This window comes from Castor canadensis, chromosome 2, assembly GCF_047511655.1.
Source record: "Castor canadensis chromosome 2, mCasCan1.hap1v2, whole genome shotgun sequence".
Lineage (NCBI taxonomy): Eukaryota > Metazoa > Chordata > Mammalia > Rodentia > Castoridae > Castor > Castor canadensis.
In genome coordinates, this window is record NC_133387.1 from 172,879,786 (window position 1) to 172,902,524 (window position 22,739).

Here is a 22,739-nt window from a genome sequence, read left to right on the forward strand (position 1 = left end):
AGTATAATAAAGGTCAAATAAAATAGTTCTTTTTCTTCTGTTTTATTTATTTATTTATTTGCAGTTTGAACGCAGGGTCTCAAGCTTTACCACTTGAGCTACACCCCCAGCCCTTTTTGCTTGGGTTATTTTTGAGATAAGGTACTCCCTTTTTTGCATGGACTGTGATTCTCCTATTTACACTTACAGCATAGTTGGGATGACCGGTGTGCACCACCACACCCAACTATTGGTTGAGATGGGATCTTGAACTTTTTGACTAGGCTGACCTCAAACCAAAATCCTCCCAGTCTCTGCCTTCCAGGTACATAGATGGAAGCCACCACGCCTAGCTCCCTTTCTTATTTTTATTTGCTCTAAAAAATTTGACCATTTGAAACAATAACAATAATAAGGATTTTGTGATTATAGAATATGTAAAAGGGAAGTGTGTGACTACTGTGGCACAAAGGATGGGAGGAAGGCATTGTGAAAAGACTGCTATCACATCTTTACAAGTAAACTTGTTTTTGAAAAAGGACTCACATTATTTTAAGGTGTATATTATAAAACCTAGGGGAAACACCGAAGAAGCTTTTAAAAGAGTTGTAAATAATAAATAAGAGGAAACAAAGTAGAATCATAAAGATCTTCAGATAACTCAGAAGGCAACAAAGTAGGGGAAAAAACCAAATAGAGCAGGGCTGGACACATAGCTCAAGCAGTAGAGTACCTGCCTAGCATGTCCAAGGCCCTGAGTTTAAACTCCAGTACTACCATAAAAAGCAAGTAGAAAATAAAAATGAGTAGAAAGATTTCAGATTATAATCCAACCACATCAGTAATCAATTGGGATGCCAGTAGTTTAAATACACTAGTTAAATGCAAAGATTATCAGAGATGACAAGATAAAGATGCAAGCTAAAAACAAAAGAATGGGGAAAATATACCATACAAACACTAGTCAAAAGAAAGCTGGGGTTACTATTAGTTTTAGACAAAAATTTTCACAATAAGGAAAATTATTGAGATAATATTATAAGATGATAAAGTGTTTGATTCTCCAAAAAGGTAACAAAACCTAAACACATATGCATATAAGAACAGAGTTTAAAAATGCATATGGCCCAAATGGAAAGTTCAGAGGGTATAAATACAGAAATTCATAATTATAGTTGGAGATTCTTGGTAATTAATAGAACAAGGAAGCAAAATTCTGATGAAAACTGGACCCAATCATGGTTCCATTAAGTCAAGTTGAGTTTCCAACACTTCCTTCATGTAATGTAGAAGAAAGAACCCAAAGGCTAAGGGGAAAGTTGCAATGTGGGGTCCCCACAAGCAACTCTGGTTATGCCTCCTAGGAGGTTGAGAAGAGGGCACTCTTCTCAACAAAGCCAAATGTTGAGGAGGACCAGTTCTTCATCCATTAAAAGTTCTGTGCTGACTGTCAGCTACCATTGGGGAGCTGACAATCAGAGTCTTGCTGACTTCTGGTTTCAGTGGAGATAATGGGACCCTAAATGGCGAGACAAGTGACAGAAGTTAACTACTAGAGGCAAGGCATGCATGGTCAACAGAACGGGCAGCAAGGCTGTTGTGGGCGTCAGGACAGGCAGACCAGCAGAATCTTTGATGGTGACTAATTGAGCATCGTCCTCTATCCCTATGACTGAAAAGGTGGGACGTGTACAAAAGTTGTACTTTTTCTATAAAGTAATAACGAAAAAGTCTAAACTATCACTCCTAGAACTGGGAGAACTAGAGTGAAAAGTCAAGGTTCAATGTGCAGGCCTCATCCCAGGGGTCCCTACACTTTCTGTGAAGGTTCAGATAGTTTAGGCTTTGAGGACCAGCACTTTCTGTCACAGCTCCTCTGCTCTGTTGTGTGAAGGCAGCCACAGACAGCATAGAAAATATGAGCATGGCTATGTTCCTATGAAATTCGACTTATGGTCATTGAAATTCAGATTTCATATGATTTTCGCACATCATGAAATGTTATTGTTTTGATTTTTTTTCTGGCATTGAAAAATGTAAATGCCATTCTTAGACTGCAGGCCATAGGAACACAGGAGGCAGGTCTGATTTGATCTGAGGCCTATAGATTGCCAAGCTCTGCTTTAGCTGCTCTCAAACTTGAAGAATCAGTCTTGATTCTTGGAATCAGTCTTGGGTTTGCCAAATCCCTTTTAGCCAGATCCTCATTGGGGACATCTCCCTCTCTCCTATGGACTCCGCTGCAGTGGCCATAAGAGTCACAGATGTGCTTAGAGTTACAGGAGTTCCTTCAGTCTGAAGACACCACTCTTTACCTCCAAAGATTCCCATCCCAGTATGACAGAGAGGGCAGGTGTGAGGTTGGTAGAAGGCAAGAATGAGCCCATCATAAAGAGCTTTGATGCTGGCCTAGAGAGCTGGTTAGCAAGGACAGTGTAGTCAGTGTCTAGCCATCCACCCAAGGCTCTGGGCCCTTGGGAAACCTGTTCATATTTTTCTGATTAGCTATTACAGGTAGTTCATTCCAGATCACACTGTCAGGGTGGCCCCTTGGTTTTGTCACAGTAGAAACAACAACAAAAAAAGTGGCAGCTACTCTGCAGCATCCCTGAGACCTCCTAAGTGTGTTTGATATGACCTGTGTGCTTGTACCCTCTGCAGGCTGAGCACTGTAGTGACAATCAGAAGACTGGGGATTTTCCTCTGTGCTGAAAACACTTCAGTTTTGCATAGTGCCAGCACTTGCCAGGTCTGAAAGTCTGAAGCCATCCATAAACAAGATCTGGCCAGATAAACGCCATGAGCTCCTGCCCTACTTAACTTAACAAAAATGCTCTTATCTCCCTGCCAAAAAAGAAAAAAAAAAATCCCCATCATCATCCAACTGTGCCAATTTCCTTTTTTTCCTAGCCTGTTGCCCTTTCTTCTTCCTTGCCTCTTCTTGGTTTCCCAGAAGCAGCTGACATCCCTGCAACTTTAGCAGCAGGGCCAGGCCAGTTCTCCCCAGGTGTGCGCAGGACACAAGGAGGGAGGAGACAGGAAGTGGGGCATAGCCGGACTCCTCTGCTCTCCAAGAGCTAGAGGTATTTAAGAGGCTGGTTGTGGAGCCAGTGTATGGCTTTCTCTAAATAAACACTTCAAACCTTGGAGTCATTGCAAGTCACACATTTCGGTTTTCAAAGAACTCTCCTTCATACAGATTACCTCTCTTCATCCTCCAATGCTGGGAGGCAGGGTCTTATCAAAGCTTAGGAAATTTGAATGGCTGTTGATGATCACATAGTTACCACTGAGCTATTGCTCATTTGCAAAATGAGATTAATGCTGACTTACTTTTTTCCAAGAATTAAACTTATGCATGGCAGCTCCAATGCTGGGATTTTGGAGATGCTGAGAGAGTTGCCTCTCACAACCAGCCTCTTTTCCCAAGGTCACCTAAGGGACATGGAGGCTTTGGTGACCAAACCATCCATCATACAAGGGGAGGGGAAAGTTGAAAGGCAATTAGACTGAGAAGAGAGACTTGGGCACTTAGCCTTCAGGCAGGCAAGGGACCTGTCTGGTAGAAATTGGGCTTGCTTCAGATTCCCCAGCTTCCAATCCAAGTTCTGCACCTGGCTTGTTAGTGGGATGGTACAGAATGGTTTTGGCTGAGACTTCAAAACAACAGGTGCCCACCACTCCCACATTTCAATGTGAAATTCTAGTATACCCACACAGTATTTGAGAAAAGTTTCAGAGAAAGTGCTGAGGAATGAGAAGAAATTTCTTCTCCCTAGAGTTCAACGGAGCCAGATTCAGAAGGAAGGCTGGCAAATAAACAAATACATTCAGGGCAGATATATAAAGAGAAGAGGCCCTCGGTATTAGCAAGGTTACCTAGTTTGCATTCACTTGTCATGGTAGAAAAGTGGTGATTTTCCTTACATGATTATTGTGTCCTTGAAAGTCATAACAGATAGTCAGATACCAGCATTGCAAAAGTCAGGGTAAAATTTTTGTTAGCGTTTGGGAAGAATCAAGTGACCTCCCTTCCCTATTGGGAGAGAAAGGGATTACAAAGGTTCAAGACATGGACTTACTGGGAGTAGGGTAAATAAAAAAGAATGATGGTGGGTTGAATTCAACTATGATATATTCTAAGAACTTTGGTAAATGTCACAATGTACCTCAGTACAGCAATAATTAAAAACAAAAGGGAAAAAACATCATGGACTTAGTTATGGCAGCTCCAACTTCATTTTTATTTAGAGACCAGCTGGTGGAGTGGCTCCAGTGGTAGAGTCCCTGTCTTGCAAGTTTAAGACCCTAAGTTCAAGCCCCAGTGCTGCCAAAAAAAAAAAAAAAGGATTTAATTTAGGGACCAAAGTAGACATGGTGAGCTCACTATTTTTGGCTTATCTCCAATGCAAGCTGGTTTGTTTATATTTTCCTTCCCATTTGGGAAAAAGAAATAATTGTATGGCAGGGTAGAGGGTCAGTTTTGATTCCAACAGAGAAACTGTACACCTGTTAACATTTGCAAACCTAAATGAAGTAAAGTTGGAGAGTTAGATGGAAATCGGAGCATCTCTTTAGGGATCTGCCCGAAAAATGATGGGAGGTAAGTGTGAGGGGTTCTTTCTCCTCAAACTGCTGAGGAGAATGAATGGGCTCAGGCAGACCAATGACTACAGTATGGAGGTCATTTAGTATATAGAAATTCAATGTTAAGGATCGGCTCTGGATGTGAATCCAGAGGACTCAAGGAAGGATTGCATCAATTCTTCCTTGAGTCCTCCTCCAATGGGTAGCCATTAGTTGTTCAATTAGAAAGTTTGGGGCTTTTGGTGGGGGGTTTGAACTCAGGGCCTCTTGCTTTCCAGGCAGGTGTTCTACCACTTGAACCACACCTCCAGCCCTTTTTGCTTTAGCGTTTTGTCCAGAGTCTTCCTTAGACTGTGATTCTTCTACTTATACCTCTTGCATAGCTGGGTTTACTGGGATGGGATCCCACTAAGTGTTTGCCTAGGTTGACCCTGAACTGAAATCCTCCTGGTCTCTACCTTCTGAGTAACTGGGATTACAGGCAGGCACCACCATACTTAACCCATTGAATTAGAAAGTTTAAGCTATGACTTCACAGAATTGACTCCCAGAGCAAAACATGAAAATAATTTTTCAACAGATTAAGAGATAAGGAGAAGATAAACATTCCTGGTGGAAAGAGAAAGTTGCCAAAGAATTTCTTAAAAAGAACATAAGAGCTTTGCTGCTGGTACAATTACCTTTCCTAACTAGGGAGTCTCAAAAAGCACTTCTCACTGTAATCACAGAGGATGTATAACTTCCAAGTAGCATTCTGCATATAATTTTCCCCTGTGAGTCTTGCTTTTCTACACTTGGCAATATTTATCAAAACTTTCCATTTAAAATAAAGAGTTGAGAGCAGGGCACTGTGGTTCATGCCTATAATCCAGGCTACTCAGGAGGCAGAGATTTTGAGGAGTAAGGTCACCCTAGCAAAAAAAGTTCCAGGTGTGGTGGCATATGCCTGTAATCCCAACTACAGGAGGATTGAGGTTCAAGGCCAGTCCTGACAAAAAACATGAGACCCTATCTGAATAACATAAAACAAAATGAGCTGGAGTGTAGCTCAAGTGGTAGAGTGGCTGTCTAGCTTGTGGGAGGCACTGAGTTCAAACCCTAATACTGCCAATAAAACAAAAAACAAATTTACAAATTTATAAAATTAAAGTTAGAGTAAGGTAAGTTTAATTTATTCCTAAAGAGAGAAGCAGTTTTTATAAATTTAGTGTAGCCTGGGTGCACAGTGTTAGGAAGTCCTCAGTGATGTCCTATGCCTTCACCCTCACTCACCACTCACTCACTTCTACTCCTGCCAGCCCCATCCATGGTGTGTGCCCTACACAGGAGTGCCAGTGTAGATGATGCATATCATATTTTTACTATGCCTTTCTGTGTTTGACTGGAAGGCCTAAGTGAAAGATAGATGGTCTGAAGTCACTCTGCCTTCCCTCCAAATAATAAAAGCAAAATTATAGGTAGGAATTATTGGAGCATTTCCAACAATGGTCCAAACTCAGTGCCTTAAGCTTGCTAGGAAAGCACCTCTACACTTTAGCTGTACCACTAGTCCTTTTTGTTTTCACTTTGTTTTTCAGACAGAGTCTTGTGCTTTTTCCTGGGCTGGCCTTGGACCTTGATCCTTTTACCTCTGCTTCCTGAGTAGGAGTAGCTGGGACTCCAGGTATGAGCCACCCCATGGGGCTTGCCATCTTCACTTCCTGAGTATGGAGTGATTCTTTAAACAACTTTGCCCTTTATATTTCAGGCTGTGTATGCGTAAGTGGAGCCATTAGGAGAGTTGGCATGAGGAGGAGAGAATGAAGTGGATAAGGTTGGTTAAAGCTGAAGTTTGTGCAAATACTAATCAGTGAGGAACCAATAGAAAGGACAAAGCCTGTCAGAAAGCAGAGCGGAGGAAGGCAGGTGGGTAGAACATGTTGCAAATGTTCAGTTCCCATATAAGCAGCTTGGCAGGAAATGGGGGTGGTCCCTTTGCAGTTATTTGTAGACATCTGTCCAACTGCTGCCCTTACTCCACCCTCCTCCTCACAAGCCCACTCTCTGGTTCTGAATGAATCTGCCCTGCATGTCCTTCCACCCCCAGTAAGCCATTCTTCCTACAGGACACAAATGCTTTCTTCATATCCCTAGGCTTGATTCTAGGGCACAAGCAGGGTACCCCACACCACTCATCTGCCCAGGCTTCCCTATGGACTGAGGTAGCCCAGCTCTCTGTGTTTACCTCTATAGAAATAAAATTCTCCATCCACGTCTTCTTCCCTCATGATACCCTCAAAGTGTGCAAAGAAAATCTCCCTGTGAGCCAGGTGCCAGTGGCTTATGCCTGTAATCCTAGCTACTTAGAAGACTGAGGTTGAGAGTGTCTCAGTTCAAGGCCAGCCCAGGCAAATAGTTTCTGAGACCTCATCTCCAAAACAACCAGAACAAAAATGGACTGGAGATGTGGCACAAGTGGTAGAGCACCTGCATTGCAAATGGGAAGCCCTGAGTTCAAACTCCAGTCTCACCAAACAAAAAGAAAAAGAAAAGCAAGTAAAGCACCCTGTGAGCTGAGTTACAGCACTAGCTGGGTCCCAGGAAGAAAGCAGATGAGAAAGAAACAGGACTGGCTGTGTACATAGGACTCTGGACCCTCAGATCCCATCAGCCTTCATCTTTGCATTAGCTGGGGACATCAGCCTCTCTCCTGCATGAGATTGTAAGTTCCTTGAGACTGTGCAGAGTCTGTGCTCCACACCCCCTCTCTAAAGCCTATACACATGTCATTCTGTCCTCTTTAGCAGAGGAGGGAGCAGGCAGCAGCCCCTTACAGGACAGTATTGCCCAGCAGCCCACCTATAGGCTTTCAGGAGACCTCCCTCCTCTCCTCCCCTAGCTTCACCTCCTTTTCTCAACCATTCTCCCTTTTTTGGGTTTCTGTTTGTTGGAATAAAAATGACACCATGGCCATGACCATATTGTGCAGAATGGAAACACAAAGAACAGAACCGATTAAGCTGTTTGGGCTTCTTGTCACGTGATCTACACAGAAACAAACCACATCAGATGTTCCATTCACAGCTAGCCTCTGCTTTTGTCTCAAGTTAGTTGTTTCACAAATCATTTTTATTTGTCCCCTTTCTAAGCATGTATGTACCTATTTTATTTTTTTAAACAGTGCTAGGCACTATGTTCTCCATCTTTGCAAAAAAGTTTCTGTAACACAGGCAGATGTATTTGATTCCTGGAGTTACATCAGTAAAACCTCAAGGTGAACAGGTCAACTGAGTTAGGATATTCTAAGTCTTGATTCATGCGGGTGAAGTTTGTTGTGAATATCCTCCCTCCGCCACCACCCTACTGTTCCTCAACTCCCCACCTCCACGTATTCCTGCCTGGAGCACATACCCCAGCCATCATGTCTAGAATCTCCTAGAGAGTAATGTGTTCAGAGCTGGACCTCTGAAGACAGATTGGCTGGATTCAAATCCACATTGTACCCCTCAATGATTGCTGACCTTGGGCAGTGCTAGACCTTTCTGTTGCTGGCTTTTTTCATCTGCAGAGCATGGTAGTAAAAGGTTTCTGTGAGAACGAAATGTCTTGCTAGATGTAAAGCATTTACATTCATGCCTGATTAATGGTCATACTTCCCTGTCCTTCCTGTTCCTGTGTCTTGTGTTAATTGCACTGTTTGACAGCTGCATGGAGCACAGTTGGAGACAGCCTTACGGACACATTCTGACAATACTTCCTCTTTTGCTTCCCTGTCCACCTGTACTGCCCACTCCTTTGTCAGTGACCTTGGCTCCCTTTCCCCCTTGTGGTTTTTTGCTGCCACGAAGCTCTGGGTATGGACTGCACCCACCATATGTAGCTTGGCCTCCCCCCTATCCTGCTTAGCCTGGAACCTATAAAGCCCATCTTCAAAGGTGCCCACTATGGAAGGCCTTCAGCCCCAAGAGGATTTGATGAGACCTGGGCACAGGCTTCCTTTCTGCAGAGAGGAGTGAAATAAGGTGTAAGCCTGATCCTCTGAGACCAAGGTTGGCTCTGCTTAAGATTCTAAGAAGGCATTGCCCTTCTTCTTAGGGAACCTTTCTCTAGAAGATGCTTTGTCCCTTACTGCATGTTCCCCCATCAGGGATTCTTCTCCCGTTGAGGACAGACACAGTCCAGGACACTCCTAAGGGGTATATGGTTCCTTGGCTCCTAGGCACATAGATGATACTCTTCCCTTATCTGGTGCCCCCCAGCAGCAGGCCACCTTTCCCCAGCACTGCTCCATCCCACCTCCAGCTCCCAGCAGTGTGAGGCACTGATGCTAATGACTTGGGGTGCATGCAGAGGTCCTGTGCTCACACTCTGTTCTCCCAAAAGCAGTAATACTTACCTACGTCATTGAGGCCTGGAGTCCCTGCAGAGATGATGGCTTTGGGATCAGAACATTAACATACACATAAATTCACCTGAGCATTGCCACAGCAGCCAGGATCAGGAAAGTAGACCCAAGCCTGAGAATGGGGGCCAGTGTTGGGATAGGATCAGGGGCCAGAGCAGTCTACTTCCAGCTAAGCTGGCCAGGACAGCTAGACTTCTAAACTTGCAGCCAAGAATGAAGCCCCACTGACCATGAGCTCTTGTCAGCTCTCCCTTCACCTCACCTCAGTGCTGGTTGGGTGAGAACAATGTCACCAGGTACCCATCACCAGGTATCCAATGTGTGCATTAGACTGGGAATGGGCTGGCTTCATACATTTATTTAATCTTCATCCAAGCTCCCACAGTAGATGGTATTACATCTCTATTTCAAAAGAAGGAAACAAGCCCAGAGAAGTAAAACAAATACCTGAGGGTAGAAGAGAGACAGCTGGGTCCCAAAATGCACACATTTAACCACGTTGGTGCAGGGCACCAGTGGCTCATGCCTATAATCCTAGCTACTTGGGAGGCAGAGGTTGGAAGGATCTTGGTTTGAGGCTAGTCCAGGCAAATAATGCTCAAGATCCCATCTCCAAATAACCAGAGAAAAATGAACTGGAGGTGTGCTCAACCAGTAGAGCACCTGATTTGCAAGTGGCTGCTTTGCAAGCACAGAGCCTTGAGTTCCAACCCTAGCTATGTGCACCTGTTTACCCCCAGCTCCGCAATTGCCTTACTGCAAAGCCCAGGTTAGTTTGTGAGCCTCAGTTTTCTCTTCATATTCATGTCCTAGGTGTAGAATTGTTGTGAGAAATAAAATCCGTGTATAAATTCGTCAACATGAAACCTGAAGAGTGAGTATGCAATATCCTTCATCACTATTAATATTAGTAAATGCCCAATGCCCCCAAGTGGCTTACTGTCAGCATGCCTGCCCCTCACCTTTCCTTTACCTGTTTCCCTGCACTAGGGGTAGGCCCTGATGGCTCACAGTTACGCCCAAACTGCCTACATATTTTAAAGTTCCAAAGTAACAGTGAAAAACTTCACTGAATATTTATTGAGTGACTGATATGCATCATGCCTTGTGCTGGAAATGAGAAGACAAAATGGCGTGGTCCCTGCTCTCAAGGCAGGTGCAGGAGGACAGTTGCACAATAGACTTGCACACAGCTTGAGGGCCCAGAGAGGAAGGATCACTGACTGGGAAAGTGGGGTCTTTCCAGACAGGCTCAGGCTGCATGTCTGAGCTGGGGCCTGGAGATGAGCAGGGATTTTGAGGCAGATGGACAGTGGGCTGTTCTCCAGGAGGACACAAAAGTGGACACAAAGGCATAGAAGCATGAGGGGACCCAGGGAGCCACATGCACCTCCCCTTTCCTAGATCTGAGAGGCCTAGGGAGGAGTGATGGACACAGCTGTGTACATTCAGACTGGGGTCAGACCAGAAATGGGTGCCCTCCTGACTTCTGTGAAGGCCACCTAAGGGGTTGGAGAGGACGCAGTATAGCAGAGCTGGGGTTGCGAGGTGGGGAGAACAATGGGGGGACTTTAAGAGGAGGCCTGATGTGAGGAGGGAAGATGGGTGAGGGAGCAGGGCAATAGAGCAGAGGGGTAAGGGATGCTGGGTGGGGAGAATGGTGGTGGTAAGAGATGTTATGCTTGGGCCTCAAGTCCTGGTAGACCAGACACTGGTCTTCATGACCAGGGAAGAGATGCAGCTCCATTGGGTGAACATCAGTGAAAAATTAGCATAATTTTCCCTCAGTTTTGCTTGTTCCACATAATGAATAATTTAAAAATGTATACATGAGCATTAATTTGCATTTGTGTAGTACTGCATTTAGTCCCTTAGAAAAATTTGTTACCATGACCCATGAGCCTTTACCTAAATAATTAGGACTCTTCAGTGTGCTCCACTCTTCACCTTCATCTGAAAGTGAAGGCTTTAAATTTCTTTCCTCAGCAAGCACACTTGGGTCTTGTTCAAGGTCCTGGCAGCCCAGAGATAAGTTTTTCTCTTCACATTCCTTATTCAATGATGAAGTCAGCATCATCCTCAACTGGCTTCTAAATTTCCCAGAGGTTCACCTTCTTTTTCTTAAAGCTTGGCCTTTGCTTCCCTTTTTTTTTTTTAATACTAGTGTATGAACTTACTCATGTTGGCTGGCATTCTACCAACTTAAGCCATACCTCAGCCCTTTTTGCTTTAGTGCGATATGACTGAGTAAAAGGGAAGGATGGAGGCTCTGGCCCAGCTGACTGGGAAAGGGAGGTGGGGATTCGGAGTTCTGTACCAAGGATCTGACAAAGGAGGCCCCACCTTCTCATGCACAGAAATAGGAGATGTTGGTTCTTTTTAAAATTAAGAATTGCAAAATAATCCCACTCTTTTTGCCAAACAAGGTGCGGATTCCCCCATAGGAAAATTGTAGTGTCTGGTCACATGAGGAGGGGATACCAAGGCCCTGATGTTCACAAATGATGAAAGTCCTCTTAGTGATGTTTGGATTTGGGAAGCAGTATCAGCCAAGATGTTGTTCCTCTGCCTGGAACATGGCAGATGGAGTGTGAAGTGCACAGTCAGTGGGATGGAAGAGGCAATTCTTGGTGTTTATGCCATTTAGCACAGTCACCCATACATGTTCCCAGTGGAACTGTCCTTTGTACAGACATAAGATTAGAACCACAGATGTGCCTGAAGCCTTTCTGTAAAATTATACTCCACTTCATGAAGTAAAGAAGGGGTCCAAATCACATTTGAAAATGAAAAGCTGGGATTCCAAGATGGTGACTAGAGGGAGGAAGCAGAAAGCATACTTCCTAAAGTAAAATGTTGGAAAGACACTGGAGAAACACCTTGCAGGAAAACCACCAAGAAGAGGCAAAACTCCAACACCTCCACATCCCCCACCCACACATAACATCCCCACTCCACATTAAATGGAGAAACCAGGAGGGGTCCCGTGCTGCCCATTACCAGCTCCTATCGGCTCAAGAGAAGCAGACCACCAGGTGAGCTAAGCAGCATGCAGTACTCCCACAAACAACCCTGGGTCAGATCAGCATAGCCCCCTGGACAGACTGACCCCCACCCATGGAAAAAAGAGAAAAAAACAAACAAACTGAATAATAAACAACACCAAAAAAAGATGCATAGCAAAGAGGGTGGGGTGCACTGAGCCCTGAAGGGGGGGAGGGGCAATTCCTCACAGAATTCCAGAAAAGGCTGGAGTGGTGGACCCCGCCCAACAAAGTTGGATCAGGAAAACATGTAACAGTGGCTGTCATGAGCAAAGCACCACTGGAGGTGGGGAAGGGGCACCTCCCACATGAACTGTAAATAAACAAGCTTGCCAGGAGAAGGCGGGTGTAGTGCCACCTCCCTCAGTGTGCTTGGAGAGGAGAAAGCTTGTAACAGTGGCAGTCACACCCAGGAGAACGCTAAATAAACAAAGCGTGTGGGGCTAGGTGCATGTTAAGCTCATTCCTGAGATCTGCAATCAATAAAGCCCCCAGCAACAGCTGGCTGACAGTAGCGGGCAGGTGAGCCACAGCCTCAGATAGACATTCACATGGCTGTCTCCAGACACTTTTTTTTTCTCTTCCTTTGATGAGACAATGACTAAACTAGAACTGCATGCTTAAGGACTAACTGAAACTGTATTGCATTAGAACTTGGGATATTTTGTTTTGCTTTTTTCCCCTTTGATGAGACAATGACAGAACTACTTCTAAGACACCATCTCCAGGATTGGAGGCTGAGGGCCTAACAGTAAAATTATTAAGACTGAAACTTTATTGCATTTGAACTTGGGGATTTTTTTTTAATCCTCTCCCTGTCTCTCAAATGCCTGTTTAGCTTACTGTTAATTAGTACACTATCTCTCCCTGTTTATTTCTTTGGCACTGTTTTTTGTTGTTTGTTTTGGTTTTTTTTTAGTTGTTTGTTTGTTTGTTTGTTTTTCCCTTTTTCTTTATGTTCTTTTCTTTCCCTCTCCTCTCAACCTTCCATTCTAGATATCACCATTATTATTATTACAAGCTAGAAAATACCTAATTGCACTCAGTACAGGGACAGTAACAACAGCAAGGGCAATGATGGGAACACAAAAAAAAGAGGGAAACCAGTTTCCCCCCAGTAGTAAATTAGTACAGGAACCAGAAGGAGATGAGGAAAACAGATACTCAGATCCAGACTCCAACAAAACAAAGATAAACTATGACAAAGAACCCAGTGAAGCCCACAAGAACAACCTGAAAGAAATCCTGCAAGTAATCAATGAGAATTTTATGGAGATGATACTGGATATGATCAACCATAATGTACAGGAGACACTCAAAAAATTCCTAGACAACAAAAATAGAGAATTTGAGAAAGCACAAGAACAAATAAAAGAAACCATAGAAGCACTGCACCAAAGTGAAACAAAGAACATGATAAATAAAGAGATAAATGAACTCAGGTTGAAAATAAACAATATTAAAGAGGAAGAAACTCAGGATATGGAAAACCTCAGAAAAAAGAATGAAACAGAAATGCAAAACAAAATGGAAGGCCAATCCAGCAGAATAGAACAAACAGAAGACAGAATCTCAGAACTCAAAGATGAAATGGTAATTAAAGGAAAAACTGAAGAACTATCAGGTAACAACTCAAGACCTGTGAAAAGAAAATGCAAGAACTTACTGACTCCATGAAAAGACCAAACCTGAGAATCATGGGCATTGAAGAAGGAGAAGAGGTGCAAGCAAAGAGAATGTGTAACATATTCAACAAAATAATAACAGAAAATTTCCCAAATCTAGAGAAATCTATGGTGCAAGAGGCCTCCAGAACACCAAACAAACCTGACCAAAATAGAACTACCCCATGGCATATTATCATTAAAAAACAAGTACAGAGACTTGAGAAAGAACGTTGAAGGCTGTAAGAGAGAAAAAACAAATAACATACAAACGTAAACCCATCAAAATCACAGCAGACTTCTCAACAGAAACATTAAAAGCAAGAAGAGCTTGGGGTGAGGTCTTCCATGCACTGAATGAAAATAAATTCAACCCTAGGATACTCTACCTAGCAAAACTATCATTCAAAATAGATGGAGCAATAAAAGTGTTCCATGATAAGGAGAAACTAAAACAATATATGACCACAAAGCAACCACTAAAAAGTATTCTTCAAGGGATTCTGCACACAGAAAGTGAAATCCAACATAACAATGAAAGGGCAGGCAGTACCAAACTACAGGAAAAGAAAAGCAAGAAAGTAGAGAGTAACCTCAGCTTAGGTACACACAATCAAATCTTCAAACAACTAAGACAACTAAATGACAGGAATCACCACATACCTATCAGTACTAACACTAAATGTTAATGGACTTAATTCCCCCATCAAAAGGCACCATTTGATGAACTGGATTAAAAAGGAAGATCCAACAATTTGTTGCTTACAGGAGACACATCTCAACAACAGAAATAAGCATAGGATTAGGATGAAAGGCTAGAAGAAGAATTACCAAGCCAATGGCCCCCGAAAATAGGCAGGATTAGCAATGCTTATTCTGACAAATAATACTTCAAACCTACATTGCACAAATGCGATAAAGAAGGATATTCCATACTAATAAAATGGGAAGTAGACCAAAAGGAAGTAACAATTATCGACCTATATGCACCCAATGTCAACACACCCGGTTTCATCAAACATACCCTGAGGGACCTAAAAGCATATATTAACTCCAACAAAGTGGTCGTGGGAGACTTTAACACCCCATTATCATTAATAGATAGGGCATCCAAACAAAAAATCAATAAAGAAATCCTAGATCTAAAATATACCACAGAACAATTGGACCTAGTTGATGTCTACAGAACATTTCATCCAACTTCTACACAATATACATTCTTCTCAGCAGCCCACAGAACTTTCTCCAAAATAGATCATATCCTAGGGCACAAAGCAAGCCTCAGCAAATATAAGAAAATAGAAATTATACCATGCATTCTATCTGATCACAATGCAATAAAACTAGAACTCAAGAACAAAAATAAAAACAAAAAACATGCAAACAGCTGGAAACTGAATAACTCATTGCTTAATGAACAATAGGTCATTGATCAAATAAAAGAGGAAATTAAAAAGTTCCTGGAAGTCAATGAGAATGAAAACACATAGGTTCAATGAAAATGAACCTACGGGACACAGCAAAGGCAGTCCTGGGAGGAAAGTTTATAGCCATGAGTGCATATATTAAAAAGACTGAAAGATCCCAAATCAATGACCTAATGATACATCTCAAACTCCTAGAAAAACAAGAACAAGCAAATCTCAAAAGAAACAGAAGGAGAGAAATAATAAAAATAAGAGCTGAAATCAATGAAATAGAAACCAAAAAAAACATACAAAGAATTAATGAAACAAAAACTTGGTTCCTTGAAAAAATAAACAAGATCAATAGAACTCAGCAAACCTGACTAAAATAAGGAGAGAAAAAACCCAATTTAGTAAAATCAGGAATGCAAAAAGGGAGATAACAACAAACACCATGGAAGTCCAGGAAATCATCAGAGACTACTTTGAGAACCTATATTCAAATAAATTCGAAAATCTTAAAGAAATGGACAGATTTCTAGATACTTGTTATCATCACAAACTGGACCAAGAGGACATTAATCACCTGAATAGATCTATAACACAAAATGAAATTGAAGCAGCAATCAAGAGTCTCCCCAAAAAGAAAAGTCCAGGACCTGATGAATTCTCTGCTGAATTCTATCAGACCTTTAAAGAAGAACTGATACCAACCCTCCTTAAACTGTTCCATGAAATAGAAAGGGAAGGAAAACTGCCAAACACCTCTTATGAAGCCAGTATTACACTTATCCCAAAACCAGGCAAAGACCTCCAAAAAGGAGACCTATAGGACAATCTCCTTAATGAACATTGACACAAAAATCTTCCACAAAATAATGGCAAACCGAATTCAACAACACATCAAAAAGATCATTCACCATGACCAAGTAGGCTTCATCTCAGGAATGCATGGGTGGTTCAACATACAAAAATCAATAAACATAATAAACCACATTAACAGAAGCAAAGACAAAAACCACTTGATCATCTCAATAGATGCAGAAAAAGCCTTTGATAACATCCAACACCATTTCATGATAAATTCTCTAAGAAAACTAGGAATAGAAGGAAAGTACCTCAACATTATAAAAGCTATATATGACAAACCTACAGCCAGCATTATACTTAATGGTGAAAAACTGCAACCATTCCCTCTAAAATCAGACACCAGACAAGGATGCCCACTATCTCCACTCCTATTCTACATAGTACTGGAATTCCTAGCCACAACAATTAGGCAAGAAGAAGGAATAAAAGGAATACAAATAGGTAAAGAAACTGTCAAAATATCCCTATTTGCAGATGACATGATCCTATACCTTAAAGACCCAAAAAACTCTACTCAGATGATGTCTACTAGACATCATCAATAGCTATAGCAAGGTAGCAGGATATAAAATCAACATAGAAAACTCATTAACATTTCTATATACTAACAATGAACAAACTGAGAAAGAATGTATGAAAACAATTCCATTTAAAATAGCCTCAAAAAAAATCAAATACCTAGGTGTAAACCTAACAAAAGATGTGAAAGACCTCTACAAGAAAAACTATACACTTCTGAAGAAAGAGATTGAGGAAGACTATAGAAAGTGGAGAGATCTCCCATGCTCATGGATTGGTAGAATCAACATAGTAAAAATGTCTATACTTCCAAAAGTAATCTACATGTTTAATGCAATTCCCATCAAAATTCCAATGACATTCATTAAAGAGATTGAAAAATCTACTGTGAAATTTATATGGAAACACAAGAGGCCACGAATAGCCAAGGCGATACTCAGTCAAAAGAACAATGCTGGAGGTATCACAATACCTGACTTCAAACTATATTACAAAGCAATAACAATAAAAACAGCATGGTACTGACACAAAAACAGACATGAAGACCAGTGGAACAGAATAGAGGACCCAGATATGAAGCCACACAACTATAACCAACTTGTCTTTGACAAAGGAGCTAAAAAATATACGATGGAGAAATAGCAGCCTCTTCAACAAAAACTGCTGGGAAAACTGGTTAGCAGTCTGCAAAAAACTGAAACTAGGTCCATGTATATCACCCTATACCAAGATTAACTCAAAATGGATCAAGGATCTTAATATCAGACCCCAAACTCTAAAGTTGATACAGGAAAGAGTAGGAAATATTCTGGAGTTAGTAGGTATAGGTAAGAACTTTCTCAATGGAAACCCAGCAGCACAGCAACTAAGAGACAGCCTAGATAAATGGGACCTCATAAAACTAAAAAGCTTCTGTTCATCAAAAGAAATGGTCTCTAAACTGAAGAGAAAACCCACAGAGTGGGAGAAAAATTTGCCAGCTATGCATCAGAGAAAGGTCTGATAACCAGAATATATAGGGAACTTAAAAAACTAACTTCTCCCAAAACTAATGAACCAATAAAGAAACGGGCAAGTGAACTAAACAGAACTTTCTCAAAAGAAGAAATTCAAATGGCCAAAAAACACATGAAAAAATGCTCACCATCTCTAGCAATAAAGGAAATGTAAATTAAAACCACACTAAGATTCCACCTCAACCCTGTTAGAATAGCCATCATTAGCAACACCACCAACAACAGGTGTTGGTGAGAATGTGGGGAAAAAGGAACCCTCTTACACTGTTGGTGGGAATGTAAACTAGTACAACCACTCTGGAAAAAAATTTGGGGGCTACTTTAAAAGCTAAACATTGATCTACCATTTGATCCAGCAATACCACTCCTGGGGATATACCCAAAACACTGTGACACAGGTTACTCCAGAGGCACCTGCACACCCATGTTTATTGCAGCACTATTCACAATAGCCAAGTTATGGAAACAGCCAAGATGCCCCACCATTGACGAATGGATCAAGAAAATGTGGTATCTATACACAATGGAATTTTATGCAGCCATGAAGAAGAATGAAATGTTATCATTTGCTGGTAAGTGGATGGAATTGGAGAACATCATTCTGAGTGAGGTTAGCCTGGCCCAAAAGACCAAAAATCGTATGTTCTCCCTCATTTGTGGACATTATTTCAAGGGCAAACACGACAAGGAGATTGGACTTTGAGCACATGATAAAAGCGAGAGCACACAAGGGAGGGGTGAGGATAGGTAAGACACTTAAAAAACTAGCTAGCATTTGTTGCCCTTAACACAGAGAAACTAAAGCAGATACCTTAAAAGCAACTGAGGCCAATAGGAAAAGGGGACCAGGAACTAGAGAAAAGGTTAGATCAAAAAGAATTAACCTAGAAGGTAACACAGGAAATTAATGTGAGTCAACTCCCTGTATAGCTATCTTAATCTCAACCAGCAAAAACCCTTGTTCCTTCCTATTATTTCTTATATTTTCTCTACAACAAAATTAGAAATAAAGGCAAAATAGTTTCTTCTGGGTATTGAGGGGGTGGGGGGGAGAGGGAGGGGGCAGAGTGGGTGGTAAGGGAGGGGGTGGGGGCAGGGGGGAGAAATGACCCAAGCCTTTTATGCACATATGAATAATAAAAAAAAAAATTGGGTCTGAAATCATGTCTGATCTTGATTTCAGAATAGTAGCTTACTGTGGGGCAAGTTCCTTAATCTTTCTGAGGGTCAAATGTAACACTGGTAATAATATCCACTCATCAGTTTGTTATAGGATAAAACAAGATAATGCTTATGAAGTGGTTAGCATAGAAGCAGATGTGAATAATGTCAAATATTATACTTATTGTTATTATGAAAAACAACAAAAGCTCATTAGTTCATTCATTCATTCATTCAAAAGCAGTACATTTGAATCTTCCTGGGTTCCAGTCACCATGCTTGGCAGGTGGTCTAAGATGTTCTTGCCCATCAAAAGAGGAAGGAAATGAAGATGACATATTTGAGTTCCACATGGCTGAGGCAGGAGTAAGAAAAGACTTCTGAACCCTATTTTAAATTTGATTTGGCAGGCAAGATTGGAGAGTGTCCCTGGGTTTAAAATGACCATGACTAGCTTGTTTTGTTGATGTTGCTGTAGTTGTAGTACTGAGGTTTGAACTCAAAGCCTCACACTTGCTGCAAGGCAGGTGCACTACCACTTGAGCTGCATGCACAGACACGCTTCTTTATGAGTGGGCCTGGCCCTAATCCTCCTATTTAAGTTTCTGTGTAGCTAGGATAACAGGCATGAGTCCTCAGTCCTCACTTATTGGTTGAGATGGGTTCTGGCTAACTTTTTTGCCCTGAATGTTCTGGAACTGTGATCTTCCAAATCTCTGCCTCTTGAGTAGCTAGAGTTACAGGCATGAGCCACTATGCCTGGCTCAGCTTCTTTACTTGATATCACACCTATTCCTAAATCTGTGGGAGAAAAATTACCAAATTACCCACTTGAAGGCCATGTGCATGTGCTCTGACTCAACTTTTCTCAAGAGACAAGATGACTTAGCTATGTGAGAGCAGAAAGACCTTGGTTAAAATGATGAGGAGCAAATCAGCGATCACACTGAGAAGTTGTTACTCTGGTTCACTAGCTTGTGTGAGTCCATTGTTAAATGAACACAGTATAGTAATATACACCATACAGAACACTTGTGGTACTTAAAAAGATAAGTGGGATCTGGCAGAGTGGCTCAAGTGGTAGAGTGCCTGCCTAGCATTTGTGAGGTCCTGAGTTCTAACCCCAGTAACACAGACACACAGACACACACAGACACACACGCACAAGAGATGTAGGAACATGCTGAGCAGGTAGCAAGTTCTGGCTCACAGATAGCTGTTATTAATAATACTGGGTGAGGTGTTTTGTTTTGTTTTGTTTTGTTTTAGATCAAGAATTTAGGGCCAGCCAGGGATATTCCCAAAGAAAAATTTCCAAAGAAGGATGAAGAAGAGGAGGAGGAGAAGGAGGAAAGATCTGCAGTAAATAAAATAAACTCTCACTTGTTAAATTGGGATGGTAGGTGCAAGTATGTCTGGTATATTGTGTTCTTTTGAACACATTAGCCCTTCAACTGTGTGAAGACACAAAGCCTAGTACATTAGAAGAAGAAATCAAGTCCTTTTCACACACTGAATTTCCTGGGGCCTGATCTTGAGCTTTCAAGCCTCCAAACTTTGAGAAATAAAGTTCTGCTGTTTATACATGACCTCATCTAGGTATTTTGTTACAGTAGCAGAAATGGACCTCCCCCCCACAGAAATGCCTTCATCTTTCCCTTCTATCATATGGGCAAGACTCCCTTCTGCATATGGGAGTCTTGGCTGATGGTTTATCATTTTGCATATATCAACCACTGCCTTCTGGGTGCAAGACTTCTGATGAGAAATCAGAGGAGAACCTTTTGGGAAAATGACAGTGAAGCCCTCTTTCTCCCAGGCTCACGTATGTTAATAATATGCCCATGGTGTCTTAGGGACAAAGCATTTTGGTATGGTATCACCATGTGCATAAAGGGTACCATTGTTTGGACACTAATCCAAACACTCTGGGTTTTAAGAGAAAGGAATTGAATATCCTGAGTGTAGATAGAATGAGATGTATAAAATTACATTTTTAAGAAATTTTCAGATTTGCAATGAGAAGCCACTGAATCATGATACTGACTTTAATTTTTTGTGAGTAAATGAGAGTCTCTATTACCAAGCTATGGCAAGAACTTTTGGAGTCTCCTAAAATTAAAAAGCAAAAGCTATTTGCGGCCCAACCGCTGTTCTGTGTACCCAGTTCTGATTGGTCGATTTCTTGCTCTGACCTCAGAAGGACCCATTGTGATGGAATAATAACTGCGTGTATATAAGGAGGTGGCCTGGGCTGGATTTTTGCTCATATTATGCAGGGAGCTGGTTTGGTGACCTGCTAGAGTGTGTTCACAGTCTTAGCGTTGGTGTTTGTTCATTGTTCTTTGTTGTGGTGGTTTTGTGTTTTAGTTAGCTTTGTTCCAATGAGTGGTGACTGTCCTAAGGGGCTGACTGGCCTCTTGGTTAGCTCCACTAAGGATGTCCTGACCTCTCGCTATCAGGTCACAAGGACCATCGGTAGAGGCAGCTTCGGGCTTGTAAAATTAGCCTTTCATCGTGACACAGGGACTGATGTCGCTGTGAAAGTGCTGAAGAAAGGAACATTTAATGCTTCCATCAAAAGTGAGGTGTCCATTTTGAAGACGCTGCAGCATCCCAACATTGCTCGTCTCATCGAGGTGAAGGAAACAGTCGAGAGGGTTTATCTCATCCTTGAATACGCAAGTCGGGGGAACCTGCTACAGTATGTTCGAAAGTCCCACCACCTGCAGGAGACCCAGGCCCGTGAATTTTTCAGACAAATTTGTTGGGGATTGGCTTATTGTCACCAGCAGGGTGTCGCACACCTCGACATTAAGGCCAATAACATTTTATTGGATTCCACCTACACAATCAAAATCTGTGATTTCGGAATGAGCACCAGGTTCACGGTAGGAGAGCAGCTGTCTCAGGCAGGCGGCGCTTGGTCACACCGTGCGCCTGAAATGTTTCTTTATGGTAAGTACCATGGCCCCAAGGCCGATGCCTGGAGCTTGGGAGTGGTACTGTACTTCATGACTGTGGGAGGTTTCCCCTTTCAGGGCAGAAACTTTAAGGAGATTCGCAAGAATATCCTGTGTGCAAAGTACCACCTTCCAAGGCATGTTTCTGCTGAGTTAAAAAACATCCTAGGTCGTCTGTTGACCCGTGACTCCAGCCAGAGGGCCACGGTGGAGGAGATCCTGGAGCATGCCTGGGCCCACCAAGATGCTCCCAGTCCTCCTGTCCAGACCCTGGCTGCATCCCTGAACCCTGCCATATTATCGGCTATGGTTGCCATAGGCTATGACGCTAGAGAAATTGTACGATCACTACAAAATAGAGAAATAAATGACACCACTGCCATGTACCTTTTGTTTGAACAGCGGGCACGCCAGGATTCTAATTGCCCTATGGAACTTGATTCTATACAACCAGTAGTTCCACCTTGCCCGTCTCCTGCAAGTCTTTCCACCCGTCCCAAGACACTAAGGAGGAGAGCCAGCGCACCTGCAAGCCTTAGCTCTTTCTCCTTCTCAATCCTAACATGGAAATTGAATCTGCCCCAGAATGACCACAACTCAGGAAAGAATGGCAGCAAAAGAATCTTCCTGACCACCAGTCCCCTCTTCACCCCGCAGAGGAGAAGCCCAAACGCCAGCAGAGTCCCCCCACATGCTCGCGTGGAACTCAAAGGAGACAAGTCATCTGAGCATAAGTGCTCTGCACAAAATGCCCTTCCAGTTGGGCAGCCCCAGGAGGTGATCAGAGGTGCTGAACGCAACAGGAGCAGGGGCTGGAGAGGAGCCGCCAGGAGGATAGTCACCACCCTTCTCAGAATGTGCTGTTTTCCTTCCTGTTCAAACGAATGCCACCGAGGAGGGCAAGCGGATGGTAATGGAGAGCAAGAGGACCTTACCACAGCCTTGAGGAGGGGGATCCCTCCTAGGTGTGGACTGAAATAGTGACAATTGGAGGGGCTGGACAGAAGTTCAGCTAGCCGGTGTCCAGCAAGCCCCAGAACTCACACACTCCGGCGCCAGGTATGCCCAGCAAAGGCATCCAACCCACCTGGGGAAAACTGCAGAAACAAAAAAGGTAGGTGCCCCAAAGTGAGACACCCACTGTAC

At 42.5% G+C, this 22,739-nt stretch overlaps 1 protein-coding gene across 1 annotated transcript; it reads left to right on the top strand.

The window, feature by feature from the left end:
- The first annotated feature begins 21,014 nt into the window (after positions 1-21,014).
- On the top strand, positions 21,015-22,574 carry LOC109678240 (sperm motility kinase 2B-like). Its single transcript, XM_020153868.2, has one exon. It carries the CDS (start codon positions 21,015-21,017, stop codon positions 22,572-22,574), a length of 1,560 nt encoding a protein of 519 aa, XP_020009457.2.
- The last annotated feature ends 165 nt before the right edge of the window (positions 22,575-22,739 follow it).

Excerpts from the sequence above, each read along its gene's own strand:
- LOC109678240 (XM_020153868.2), top strand. The coding sequence starts at position 21,015 with ATGAGTGGTGACTGTCCTAAGGGGCTGACTGGCCTCTTGGTTAGCTCC.